Raw genomic sequence first — 14,418 nt, 5'->3', positions numbered from 1 at the left:
CTGTAATACACTAGCACTTGCTAGCAAAAGATCTGATAATTAATCCCTTGCATCATCAGAGAAAAAAAAAAGGCAGACTGAGTACTCTCTGAAGGCAGGTATTCTAGAATCTGAAACTCTCATTCCTGGTCTGAAGTAATTTGTCACTGTAGACTTTGAGGGTAGTCCTCAGGGTCTATCTCTGACCTTTAAAAACAGTCAGGAAAATAGATACAGGGCAACATGATGCTCACCTGATGGTCCAGTTATGACAGTCTACCTGATAACTATTAAGTGGAAAAGAGTAAGCTGTGCACAGATATGAAAAATATTTTGTCCTCTCAGTTATCACCTGCCATGCTCCCCTTACTTCTTCTCTGCATGCCCCTTCTTCTTCCTCTCTACCCTCTTCCCTTGCCCCATAAAGAAAAACTGAATTTTAGTTAACTCAGACCAGACATTCTCATTTGCTGTAGACAGGTACTCACTAGCACTTACGCATCTGGTCTCTTTATAGAAATAATTCTAAATTACATGTTTAAATTTAGATACAGAGTTGTTACAATGTATTTGGAACAAAAACCAAATCAGCATTAATAGTAGTAAAAGCGAGCTGCTTTTCCTCCCCATTTACCTCATCTGAGCACTGCCTATAAGCAAGCTTTACTCATCTTTAAGCAGCACACGCTGTTCCCGTTACAAGGAATGCTATGACCTTCCCAACTCCTTACGATTGTATACTACCAATGCATTAGCACAGGGCACTTGTCTTGCATTTCCATTCCCACTTTCAAAATGAATAGTGAAATACTGTTTGGAAAAATATTTCTGATTTTGGCCACTAAGTCTCACACATTGCTCTTTCAACACTTCAAATGGAGTCAGAAGCAAGAGTTGCTTGAATGACTTTATTCAGGAGCTAGCTAGGTAAGCACTAGCTAAAACAAAATATTAGAGAGTGTTTTAACATGCTAAAGTCACTTACAGTTCATCCCATTTAATCAAGTAGAAGAAGTTCTTGTATGTGCCAACTTTCTTGGACTGAACAGGTTTAAACAGATCTTTTCCATTATGGGTCAGAGAACAAATCAAGTAGTATTTTTCATAACTGGAAAAGGAAAAAAAAGTAAATTAAATGAAAAACAAACCTATAACAACAAATTTTACAATTAATAAATTACTCACTTTGATACCCAACCAGCAGAAATTCCATGTGCAGCAAATATTGTGAACTGGAGATGTTCTGTGGCAGTCCATGCCTCCTTGGTACTCTTGCTATCTTTTGGTGAAATTGCTGCAGAAGTGCTACAGAAATTCATGTGGAGTCGCAGAAGGGCCTCAACTGCTCTTGTTAACTGGTCTATGCTCACTTTCAGAGGGTTTTCAGGCTGCAGTGAAGCTAAATTATGAATTATCTTTAATGCATATCTGTTTAAAACAGCCACCTGAAAGCAGTTTTTAAATAAAATTGAAGAACTTTACTCACCAGATGAGCTCTTGCTAGTGTCATCACCACATTTTAAGGATACCTACACAGTAAAGTTACAGCAAATTTCAGTACCAAGAAACCCATAATGATTTTCCACTGCTTTTAAGTTATCTTGTACAGAAATTATGAAACATCTGAATTAGGCCCATCTTTGTGTTTCTGTAACACATCTTTTTACTCAAAGTTCCTCAAGAGTTAACTGACAGCATCACAACTTCCATATCACGCAGCAACTATTCACCAAGTTCAAAAGCTCAAGTTTCATCAAGTCACAACTACTCTGATACCCTTTATGAACTCTTAAAAGACTCAGTACGTTGGAATATTGCTCAGGATACCCTAACTTCTCTGGGCAGAGACAAAGGTCAGGGCTGTTATGGATCAAAGCAGAAGCTGTTTGCTCTATTACCCAGTAATTTAAGTCTGAACGGCTGCTTTGTTTGTGGCATTTGTTCAGGTATCTTTTGCAGGCAGAGTTACTATAAATTTACTGAATTAAAAAATGTTAAACGACTGAGATAATTGAACGGTGAGCACCGTCGCTTTGTACTATCTGCTGTGTTTGCTTCTTGGTCTGCTATAATGGAAGTCTAAACACGATACAGTATTACAGCAGTGTTTCATCTCCACAAGGACACTGTTGAAGCCCAAAGTGACAAACTAATCATGAGACTTTACTCCCTTCTAATAAGGAAGGGTTTCACGCCAAATTCAACTTCTGATATAACTAAGACTTCTAATGAAAACTAGGTTTGTGATTTCAAAATGAACCCCAGTGAATTCATAATACTTCAGAGAAAGGCTAACAAGTTTGCCACAACTGATGGACAAGAATGAAAGCTCTCCTTACACTTTTAGTATAGTAATTGAGTGTCTTGTCAACATTAATTTTTAATTACCCAAAAAAAATGACATTCTTATAAAGAAAATGCAGAAACTCAGGGGGAAAAAATAAAAATCAGAATTTTCCCCTGTCAGAAAAACCTGTCATATATTTCCACCATACTTGTCAAGTATTCCAAGTACTTTTGGATGACAGAATGCCAAACTGTTAAAACAGCACTATACATGTGATTTTCTACTTGACAATCTATTATCATCTTTTACTTTTTGGGCACTGTTTCCAACCACAAGACAATGACTTGAAAAATAAAAAAAAAGAAAATAAAATTATCTTACATAAGGTTGAGATGCAACTGGCTCCAATCTTTACAGTAATTTCATTTCTGAAAGGAATCCTTTATGCCTTCATATGCATTACTGTTTAAGCCAATGTTTGCCACAAGAGAACTGCAGGCTTTTACTGATGAAAGTAGTACCTTTTTCAAATTCTACTGAGATAGCATTATTTTTGAAGTTATTTTTACACTTCAATTATTTCTACAACTTTCTCCTATCAAAAACAAACACTGAAGAAATTTGATACGCTGTATTTTACTATGTTTTCTTAATAGGTTTCCTGCTCTTCCCTGCAAGAATTTTAGTCCTTGGGACAGTTATGTTTGGTCTGTGCATTTTGCAAGACTTTTGCTGAAGGTTACAAATATATCACTGAACTGAAGAAGCAGAAAGTGAATAGTACAGCATGTGACTCGCCACTCTAATAAGGCAGCAGAAATACCATTATAAGACTATTCAGGTTTTTTATTTCTATACTTCATTTAATGACTGCTTTTGACAACATGAATTGAGACCAATTCTGCTCAAGTGAACTGTTCATTGTAAGGCAGTTTTATCATCAAAATCAGTGCTGTTTGATTTTATTTTTGTCCCTATGCTCAGGAATGCAGGAGCACAACCTGTTAGAGTATTAAGACGCAATTGCTATTCACATAAATACTGCACAGAAAAGACACGATGTGAATTTCTCCTTTAAACATAACCGCATTGATTTTAGAGGGCATGAGCTAGCTGTCAGTTTCCCTCAGTCAGATTCAGTAGCATCTGCTGTGACTCAAGTCTGTAGTTACAGGACCAGAAAACAGTATGTTGAAACTAGTTTTTAAAAGTCACCATTTAGAACAGGAAAAGATTTCAAGAGCAAGAAATTAGCACATTAACAGCAAAGAGATGTTAAAATAAATGGAAGATATCAGGTAGGGATTAAAAGAACCCAACACACACATAACCCTGATGAACTGTTGCTGGTACCTGCAGCTACCAAAGCTTATGAAGAAGTATTTATCAGTGTTAAAAAGCAAACCTCAGAATGCAACTAGTAGCGTGAAATTTTACCTCAGCATTTTTAGTCCTTGGAAGATTAACAGCCCTCCTCAGCTTCTTTACCGATTCCGTTATTGCAGGAGTCTCTACACAATCCAATGTAGAACAGATTTTTCTGACAGTCTTAATTACGTGATCTACTGCTTTATGCTGGTTCTAACAAGGAATGTATGAGAGAACAGATTGATCTGATCAGAACTGTGAAACCCAGTATTACTTTAGGTTTTTTTGTTTTGTTTGTTGGTGTTTTTTTCTTTTTTAGAATGAATTGCGAAGAAAATTTCATTATGCGATGCATAACTCAATTACATTAAACTGTGGTGTAACAGTTTGATTAAACAAAAACCTCAGTATCGAGAACTTCCTTCTAGCTCTGTTATCAATGCCAAAAAACTTAGTACAGATTCCAGAATGGGGTTCCCAGGAAAAATTAGGAGGTTTCCAACCATTTTTCTATCAAGCTGTTGGTAGATAAGTATTTTCTAATAAGATGTTAAGCTCAAATTCCCTCATGGCATAAAAAGAAAGTGTAGTTTAAAAAAGGATATTCAATTAGTGTGAGGAAGGAATGCTAACGAAGTAGTGTTTCAATTTGAGACTTCTTAAAACAAACATACAGGTTCAAGTTACACCTACACTACAGTATAGCTTCCATAATGGAACTTTATCTTTTTACTCCACTTTAATACACTTCTAAAAAAGTTTGTTGCAACTTTTGCTTATTATTTTAAATGGTTCTTCCGGATGAAGCAACTGCAAACTGTCATCTTGTAGAAGGGAAGTAATAGAGGTTACACACTTAACAGGAATCTTTTTTTGAAAGGAATAGATCAGCTTCTTATCAGAGAATTAAAATGCTGGTCAGCTGCTACAAAACAAAGTTGAGATGCTCCTAATATTCCCTTCTTTTCTTCAAATAAAAGAAAAGCCACTTAAATCTAAATTACCCCAAGTTTCTTGCTTTTTGTTTTTAAATATAAGCAAAAATTCTTCATCCGATTTTAAAGAACAATTGTAGAAAATGAAAATATTTGCTTCAAAATAACTGTTTACTTTTTAAAGGCTTAATGTATAGGTTTCTTTCACAATCACTTATAAGCACTTACAACTAAATAAGAGGGATTAGCGTAATATCTTCTCGGCAAGATCTAAATGGATTCCCCACCCCCCAGACATTCTCATGACCTTCCTACAAATGGATATCAAAGAAGCCATTGAATCAAAAAGTTTTTGAATTGGGAGTTAGCTGGCAACAATTAACTTTGTCCTGGTAAGCAAATAACCATAGAAGTCAGAAGACATTGTAAATATTTAAGCCATACTTTCAAAGCTAACACTTTGAAGGTAACAGCTGTTTTGACAGATGAAAAGGCAAAATCTCCACTGATATTTCCCTCACAGGCTCTCAAATTAACCTCATTAAAAAAAACCCCCAACTTTTAAAGTGTCCAACAATATGAAATCAAAGGCTATGTATAAGTTATTTACGGATTGCTTTACCCTGTTTCACTTTGATTAGCAAGCTTCAGCTACTGAATATTTACAGGAATTCACTTCAGGGGGTAAAAAACTCCAAATGCAACAACTGCTGCTATTTGGACCTAATCATCATCACCTACAAGCTAAGTCTCCCATCCTCAAAAAGACCATAGCAAGAGTAGAACCTAAGTCTGAATTGAGATGGTTTGCATTCCTCCGCTCAGCCTGTGAAATCACGGTTAAACCAGCAAGCCGAAGCAGCTGCAAGAGCAAAAACCAAAACCACCACCATAGCAAGGAGCAGTAACAGCTCCCGCTTCTACAAAAGCTTGTGTTCAAAACTGCCCTTGAGAACATGGTGAATCACCACCAAGAGATTTAAGTAACAGTAAAGGAATATGCAAATAGTGGACATCAGCTTGTTCAGACCTGCATTCCTGGAGAGGCAAACAAACATAGGAGAAGTGAGAAGTATTGTACTTACGTCATCCATTTCAAGATTGTTACTTATAGAAACTGTTTAAGAAACAGTTACCTAACATTTAAGAATTTAGTCTCCAAGTTACATTAATATCAGGAGTTAAACTAAGCTTCTCCTTTTAGAAATTAGTAAAGCAGGTTACCATCTTCAGCTAGCTTTTGCAGTTGGGAAATCACTCCAAACTACTCCACATGCAAGCTGTTTTAAACTACCTATCATACACTTGAAATAGACAATGGTTTTGATGGTGTACTTTAAATTTAGTCCAATAGTGCATAACAAGATGCTACTACACTTTGTGCAAAACTTACTTGTATGTTCCAAACATGCTTCAGTTACAACTCCCACTGTACACAACCGTTAGTGCTCACTTCTTTGTAGATTTTTATCTGTTACCAATGTATCATTCCTAGCTGACAACTGCCCTAGTCAGGATTCAGACCTTTTCCCTATTCCCCACAATCAATCTCCAGCATTTTTGAGGAAAAGATTATTTTGCACCTCAGGACTTGTAAGACACATTTTTATTTGTGATGATTAGGTAATAATTAGTTTGCAAGAGAAGCAAGGAAGAAGATAGGAAAAAACCTAAAAATCCATTATTCCCAAGTTACTTTTGACAGCTTGTTCATATTTCAGTTTCCCCCAGAATACCTGTGAATCTTTTTTCCCCAACTATCTCATTAGTAAACCTTTTCATGCTACTTTTGGTTCAGCAATAATTTAAGACAACCTTACCTCATTTTTAAGAGCTATGTTAATTTGCTTGTGGTACACATCGAGAAGCTCTTCAATAGAAGACCTGCAAGAAAAAGTAGTTATTGGACACAAGCACAACAGTGTAACATAACCTTGGTCAGAAGTTTAGCAGTGGACTTGACTACCAAAATAATCACACATTACCTTATAATAGGTTCTCTGAAAGGCTTTTCTACTTTATAGAGGTGTTTGGTTAGATGTATGGGTGTTCTGTCATCATCTTCCTGCAATAAAATATTAGATATCAAGTCCAGTTCTCATCTTTCTATAATTTGTAATACTGTCTTAGAAGTTTCATTACTAATACCTGTGGAGTACAAGGGGAAAGATATAAGGTGATCTCTTCAAAGGGAAAAAGAAATAGCTGAACACCCATGAAATGTGTATACATTGGGACAGGGGGAAGAGGGACGAAAGAGTAATCAAGTGCCTAACTATGCAGATATCAAATATTCCTCCCTTCCTCTTTGATGGCTTGATACATACCTAATTAAACACAAAAACTGTCCTCAACTTTTCTTAACTCTGAAATTTTTTGCTTCTCTTTCAGGCCTCAAATTTAGTCCAAATGTTTGCATACTTTTTCTAGCTATAGTACTTGGTCTAAGACAGATTATCCATATTTATAGTTATTTGCCTTGCGAAAATTCAGTATGTACGTCACTTCCTCTTAGTATAAGGAAATACAGTTCCCAACACCAAGCAGACATACTGGTTCGCTAATAACAGAAAAAGGTTACACCTCAGATCCATCAGCTCTGATGCAAACTCCCAGCCTCTTGAAGACTTACATTCCTGCTGCAGTTCAGGAGGTACTTACTGTTCGGGCCAGATCTCTGCATATTACACTACGGGTCAACAGCTGCAGTTTGATTTCTGTATCCCACTTCCGACAGTTCTGAATATATTCATGGCTTCCTACACAGTGTTTACTGTTAAAACAAAAGAAAGCTACAGTTACACCAAAAATATGCAGCTTTTCAAAAAACTCACACGGAGTATTTAAGGCAACCTGTTGGCTCAACATAAGGCACTGGTCAATCAACCTCCACACCATACTACTTGATCTGATTTTTACTTCTGCAGAAGTTTCAGTATACTATTATAGACACCTATACTTTAGCTAAAGCTGTTAACTTCTGTGGCTAACACTGAAATGGAATATTCTAACCCAGAAAACTAATGGGAATTTGTAAACCACTGTTTTTGAAAGAAAAAAACACACGACAAAAAAAGGAAACAAAAAGCCACACCACAGATTATTTCAGATTATTAGAAATCATTAGTAATTTTTTTTTTTCCTGATTGCTGGGATTTGAAGAGCAGCTGAAAACTACAACATCAATCTACAGAAGAGCTCTAGAAAGTTGGATCTGAAAAACCTGTTTGTGTTCAGCACAACAGATGGCAGATTAGAGCGGATTTCTAGGAAGGTGTTGAGAACCTACTTTGCTGTATCCCAGAGTAACTCTAAAGACTTCTGATTTTTGTGCAAAGTGTGATTCTCTTACATTTTTAAGATTTCTGCTTTCACACACCGAATTGTTAAAGATATACTTTCCAGTAACTGTGCCATGAAAAAGCATGAAGTCAAACATTAATGAAAAAGTTTGCTTACTTCTGTAAAACTTCTTCTTGACCGCAGACTTTCAGGATATAGCTGCCAATGTCCACTTCATTCAAATCATCATGCACCCAACAAAGTGCCTGCATTATTATAAGTTCAACAGGCGAACTCACTGTTTAAAGAAATTACATCTAAAAGTTAAATATAAATCTATAGCAAGTGATATTAACCATTGTTCACTCACAAATTGTAATTATTTATACTTGTAGGGCAGACTTATGCTACTATAATCTCCCGAATTTCACTTTGAGATATTCACTTTTTTCTCGCAAAGAACAGCATCTTATGTAGTTTCCACACCGTGCAGATCAGATCTCTGGAAGCACCACGAAGCCTCTACAAAAAGCAGCTCTTAACTAACAGTACTTTCACATCAGGCTCCAAATGCTTTTTTGAAAACAGTCTTTCACTTCCATGCAGCAACTATAGAGCAAATGAAATAATCCCAGTCAAACCCAAAATCCATTGCCTCACAGCCACCAGCTGTCGCTCACAAAATACACATAAGATGTTTTAACACCCCAATTGTTTTAAGTATAAAATGCTCTCTACCACTCCTTACCTAGTTTCTGATCTTCTCCTTTAAATCACTAGCAAACAATGTCGCTAAGTGCCTCAAAATTCTGTATACAATGCTGTATGAAAGCATTTTGTTTTTTCATCAGTACCTCCAGAATGTTGGGTTGGTTTTTTTCTTTCCCCCTCCAGGGACTTCCCTAATTTTCATGAATCTTTTTTTTTAAGAAAGGAATGTTACTACTATAGTGGATACAGAGAGGTAATGCCACAACATTTTCCACAAGATAATGCAAGCGCTTCATCTCATTAACAGACAAGTAATTACTACAAGCATAGAGCTATTTGATATGAAGAATGAGTATGTGGAATTCAAGAACAAGGAACAATAAGAAGCATGAATTCAGAAACACTATTTAACTTGTTAATCTAGAGTGAAACTGCTGTACTACCTTCAGCAGATAACATGGTGGTTCATAGAGGAAAAAAGATGCAGTAACAGTTTATGGGCTATAGTCACAGGCTGCATTGGCAAAGGTCTAACAGTCTGCAAAGCCTAGGGGACTAATGCAAAAATAACATTACCACCTTTTTCCCCACCCTCCATCCTATTGAAAGACATTAATTTCTTGCTGACACACAATGAATGCTCAGACTCATACTTCCATGTGAAGTCTAATAAAAAAATGCAAAATCATTAGGTATACCCAAATAAGCTCTAAAGTTCGTCTGTTTACCCCTCCTGGGTCCTTTCTACACATTGAGTTGTCAGAACACTGAAAGGCTGCAGCTCCTCCTGAGCAGGACTGAAAGCCAACCTAAATAGTTCTAGCATTAGGATGGGAAGGTATGCAACAATCTGACCAAGAACAGAGGCAGTTAAAGGAAGATAACAACACCTATTACTAGTCACATATGAGCTCTGCATACCTATCTTTCACTAGCTACAGAAGACAAGCAGTTTAACCACGATTAGTTTCAGCATCAGAAAAGGGAAGAGAGTAGAAAGCACAAAGAATAAGATACATGGGGCTAGAATGCAAAACACATTCCGAAGTATTCACAAAACTTCTGGAAATAAAGAATTGAAGCCATAACATTTCAGTTACACTACCAAAGCCTTTTGTAGGAAAGGATTAAGTCTGTAACATTAAGAAAGTGTAATCTCAAGGATGAAAAGCAAAAACCCTTCCTAGGCTACATTTACAGTCCACCTCATTTCTTAGTGAAAGAGTATTAAAATCACAGCAGAATAACGGTAAGATCCAGCAAATTAATATAGAATGAAAACACTCAGGCACTGAGGGCTTGTTTTCCAATAGAGCAGCTAGTTTAAATGAGTAACACAACTTTGTATCTTTTGATAACAACCAACTCTAAAGCATCTCCACTGTTACAGGTAGAGAACCGAACAATTATAAATATCACAGCACAGATCCACTACCAGGTGACACAGTCCAAGAACAGGAACCCTCAAAAGGGCTAAGAGACTACAGCAGTACAGAAACTAAAAAGTAAGTTGCCTCTGAGGCAATTCATTATCAGTTATTTTATCACCAAGAACTGCCAGAAGTTGACAACACCCAGAATTATAGCCTTTAATACAAACGTGCTGTGCAGTCTTGACTGCACACAGAGTATGAGTTAATGTACAAGAACAAGGCAAACCTAAAAGTCCCACCCCAAACTAATACTCCTGGTTACCCACAAAACTGGGCCAGCTAGTTGTGGCACATGTTGACAGTATTATTTTAGTGTTTGTTCATAAGCATACATTGAGATCAAGTAATAGATAATTTCAGTGTTTATTCTTATTTCCCAACAGCAATTTGTCTGAATTTTCAGATACCCTGCAATAGTTTACTTAAGCACATGTTGGAGTGTTGAAATAAAAAAAATTAAATTAAAAGTTAAGTATCTCAGTCCTGGTGTCATCATCCCCTCAAAGTTGGTCAAACTCTCAAAAAACTTTTAACTTTCCTAGCTGTGGATAGAATAGCACTTCTGGTTTGCCTGGCTACTCATTTTTTTAAAATATGTTTCACTTTGTCAGCTTCTAAATATTTTCTGATGGAGGCACTGACCCAGAATTAGCTGATTTCTTCAGCTACCTTTTCCACATTCCCTACAAGCCATCTATGCACCTGAGATCACAAAAACTTAAAGCCATTGGCCTAACCTGAGTGTACAGGTTTAACACACCATGCTACATCTTACAAACAAACTCAAATTTAAAAAGCAGAAACATACCATCACATGTAAAAGTTACTGGTTGCTGGAATTCTTCAATTTCTATAGAAACCTTGATACTGGCACTCTCCCCACTTATATTTCTTTGCAGCATGATTGGACTCAGCACAAAACCTGGATTTGTTTGCTGATTAGCATAAGGAAACTTGGTCCTCAATCTGAAAGTAAAGAAGGTTTATGAAACATTGCAATGGGTAAGTCTAAGACTACAGCAAAATAACATGGTAATAACCACAAGCCAAAACAGTAAAGGCTACCTTTTGCACTTTACCTAAATTGTATGTACAAGACACCATTTAATTTTCTACTCTCAACGGAACACTGCCCACAATAATTATACAAGTAGTAGTTAGACAGGAAAAAAAACCCCTAGCTTGTAATTAGGCAGGTTTTCTATATAGCTTAAAATATTTAATAGGTCAATGCTTACAGGACATATCCAGTTTCTGGAGAAGCTAAGCTCTAAAATAGTTTTTAAAAAGCTAATCCATAGTATTTGCTAAAAATGAGTTTAAACAAAGTAATTTATTTTATGCACAGAAGATCACAAAACTCTTCATGTTTCAATTTTTGGAAGTCTAATCTGAATTTAGACACTATGCAGAACGTAGTTATTCCAAGCTGTACAAGTTGAGAAAGAGGTCTAAATTAAGGGAAAGGCTTTTATTTAGGACATAAACAGTAAAAACCATTCACCTAGTAATGAGTAGACAGTACTTTCATATCTGCTTTTTATTTTCAGCTATTTAACATGGATAAAATAATTTAACCTTAACGTTCTGCCAACATTAAAGTAGCACTATAGGAGATTAATAACAGAGCTCATCTGTAATGGCCATCTATTTCGTCATCTTGATTCCTGACAATAACATGAATAAAAGAAAAAAGGAACTGCTCTAGTAAGAGCTGTCCAGTCACAAGTCCACCAGCATTTTAAGCACTGGGTCTTGAAAGAACGGGCAACAATAAGATCAACTAGAAACTGTTGCAACAAGCCTATTTTATGCAAGCTTTGTCTTAATGTTGTTTATCAGTAAGTGTCACAGGTATATGACTTCTCACTGGTTTTATGGTGTTTGCTTTTCATTTGGTGAACGTTCCTGTTTTAAAAAGCAGCTGTTATCCTTCAGATTCAAACATCTCTATTTCCCCCATTATTTCTTGGATTTTGGTCTTGAGAGGAAAAAAGGTAAGACCGCTAGCTTGTCCACTCCAGGAAGAAAGCAAAAAAAAAATAAGTTTCTCATTAAGTTGTGGCAGTAAGCAAAAAAAAAAAAAAAAATAGAAGGAGCACTCTGGGATACCAAGTCCCATCTTCCTTGGTATGACCTTCAAGAAACTTCACCACCTGATTAAAGCAGGAACAAGTTTGAAGGTTTATTTGTTACAGAATTCTAGTTGTGGAAGCAATAAAAATGAGAGCATTTAAGGGTTAGAAAGCCTTTGAGCAACAGGATTTAGTGAGGTGCATCAACTAAGAAAAAAAAGACTTCAAATTATTTCAAAAGAAATTGTATTAAAAATAGATAGAAGGAGATACAGACACATGGAAACACAGAAATATAGTTTAAGGATAAAATGTATTATAAAAGCAAGGAAAAAAGTGAGAGGAAAGTCACAGGACCGAAGAATAAAGGGAGACAATAATCCAAAACCTCAATACTGAACACCTTAACAATTCTGTTGCATTATTGAGAAAAAAAAAAGAAAAAAGACAAAACCAGGAAAAGCTGGGATAAGGAAAGTGAAAAGGACACATGCTGAAATCTGCCCCATCAAGCAAAAAATGGAGGACTGGCTCTGTCAACCTGACTGAAAATGAGTTATTCAGCTTTTTTTTCCTTCTGAAAGCTAGTTTGTGTTCAGTAATTTCTTACTTTGCAACTGCTTGAGAAAAAGCTGACAGCTCTTGATTCTGCCCTTCAATTTCGCGGAGAAGCACGTTTTCTGTCAGCATGCCAGTGGTCCCATTGTCTTTCTGCAACTCAAAGATAATACAGGATTTAAATAGCTGCAAACATATTCCTGTAGCCAGCAAATCCACGTGTAGATGATAGTAAACCTCAGACTCCTGAAAATCTATTAGTTTTATATCTACTTCTTTAAGGAGGAAAATGTATATAATTACTAAGTTTAAAAGTAAAGATCCACTGGGCCAGTGACTTCTTTACTGAAGGTAATTTGTTTGACAGCATCATCAGTTAATATTAAGTTGCAAGCGTAACAGTTCCTGAGTTCTCAGCAGTGACCTGTTGCATTAGAATTTGGCTAGATTTTGCTGAACCAGAGAAGGAAAGCAGAAAAACATTTTTTCTTTCACTTCTGCGATTCAGCCTTCAGTATAGTCCCAAAAAGAACCATCATACGTCAGTTCTGCCCATGATTACCTTTTCCTACAAAGCAGGAAAAGGAGAATTGTACGCTGGAAGGTAGTAGCATTCAGAACACTAAACTCAGAACTAATCTCGTGATAACAAATTACTGCTGTTTTAATCCTTTATGCCATATGCACTTGCCAGCTCCCAGAAATATAAACTGCAAGTATCCAATCTAAAAAACAATTGCTAAAAGAAAACTGCAATCTCAGACAACAAAATCTAATACTTTTTAAAAATCCAAACACAAACAAGAACTGCAGCAGTTTTTAAACCATATCTGTTTCTGATCCAATTCACAATATAGCCATACAAATGCTAGTGTGAGCAAAAAGCAAGGAGAAGCTGAAACAACCACCAAGGATGAGGTGGAACCCAATTGTCTGCAGTCTAAGAGCCACTACTAGCCTGAAATACTCATGAAACTCCAGCCAGATACTCCCTGAAATAAGTTCATCTTGAAGAGTTTGCTCATGTCCAACCTGGGGTCATTGCGCACAGAGGATAAAGCCTCTGCCCAGTTACATTTTACATCCAGAGCTTTTACAATGCTTCCAGAAACCCTTGATCCACCCAGGGGTCCAGAAAAAAGCAGATTGCACTATAGCTTTTCAGAAAATCACAGTTTGTTCATATTTGAGATAGTGACAGACTATTTAACTAGTATGCGGGTTATTTGTTATTAGCTGACAAAGGTAACTGAGCATCTAATTTCAGAGGGTATCAGACAATATAGTCAAATTACACTGTCTCCAAAAAGGGGTCAAATTCATAACATGCAGAGCTAGGGACTGTCAGGTCTTTTCCTTTTAGCACTTTTTTTGCTCAAATTAATTTGTTTAAGCAGAACAGCATAAACCTACAAGGGATGACATATGAAATCTATAATTGCCACGTGAATTGCATTTAAACCTAGTTATTTTAGCTAAAATACTGGTTTCATGAACACTGATCAGTTCAAAGGATAAACTCTATATAATTGGGGATTAGCCATACCATGGGAAGCAATTAAAGCAGGAAGCTGTAAAGCCACAAAACCTGGAATGAGATTCAGGAGCATGCATAATACCTTAAACTTAAAAAGATTCTTCTATTCCAACATCTCAGACAAGTTCTATCACCTAAAAATACTTCTGGGCAACTGCACAAGACCTGCTGGCAAACCTGTGCAATTGTATCTAGCAGATGTATTCTTTAAGCAATTACACAACAACAAAACAAGATATCATACCAGGAAACA

General features: G+C 36.3%; 1 protein-coding gene across 4 annotated transcripts in view; it reads right to left on the bottom strand.

Moving 5' to 3' along the window:
• Window positions 1–14,418, bottom strand: part of PIK3C2A (phosphatidylinositol-4-phosphate 3-kinase catalytic subunit type 2 alpha) — a 40,279-nt gene that overhangs the window by 20,635 nt on the left and 5,226 nt on the right. For 3 of the 4 annotated variants that reach the window (XM_086472426.1, XM_086472428.1, XM_086472427.1), the window contains 10 exons: window positions 12,681–12,781; window positions 10,804–10,961; window positions 8,029–8,149; window positions 7,231–7,342; window positions 6,555–6,634; window positions 6,390–6,453; window positions 3,704–3,847; window positions 1,466–1,508; window positions 1,165–1,378; window positions 965–1,087 (listed from right to left, as the gene is read on the bottom strand). In XM_086472426.1, coding sequence (XP_086328552.1) covers window positions 965–1,087; window positions 1,165–1,378; window positions 1,466–1,508; window positions 3,704–3,847; window positions 6,390–6,453; window positions 6,555–6,634; window positions 7,231–7,342; window positions 8,029–8,149; window positions 10,804–10,961; window positions 12,681–12,781 — 1,160 coding nt within the window. Of the gene's footprint in view, window positions 1–964; window positions 1,088–1,164; window positions 1,379–1,465; window positions 1,509–3,703; window positions 3,848–6,389; window positions 6,454–6,554; window positions 6,635–7,230; window positions 7,343–8,028; window positions 8,150–10,803; window positions 10,962–12,680; window positions 12,788–14,418 lie in introns of all 4 variants that reach the window. The other variant, XM_086472425.1, reaches the window with a different exon arrangement.

Source organism: Leptosomus discolor, chromosome 12 (genome assembly GCF_034619465.1).
Source record: "Leptosomus discolor isolate bLepDis1 chromosome 12, bLepDis1.hap2, whole genome shotgun sequence".
Classification (NCBI taxonomy): Eukaryota; Metazoa; Chordata; class Aves; order Leptosomiformes; family Leptosomidae; genus Leptosomus; species Leptosomus discolor.
The sequence above is the reverse complement of the archived record's forward strand: the minus strand, read 5'-3'. Positions and strand labels throughout refer to the sequence as shown.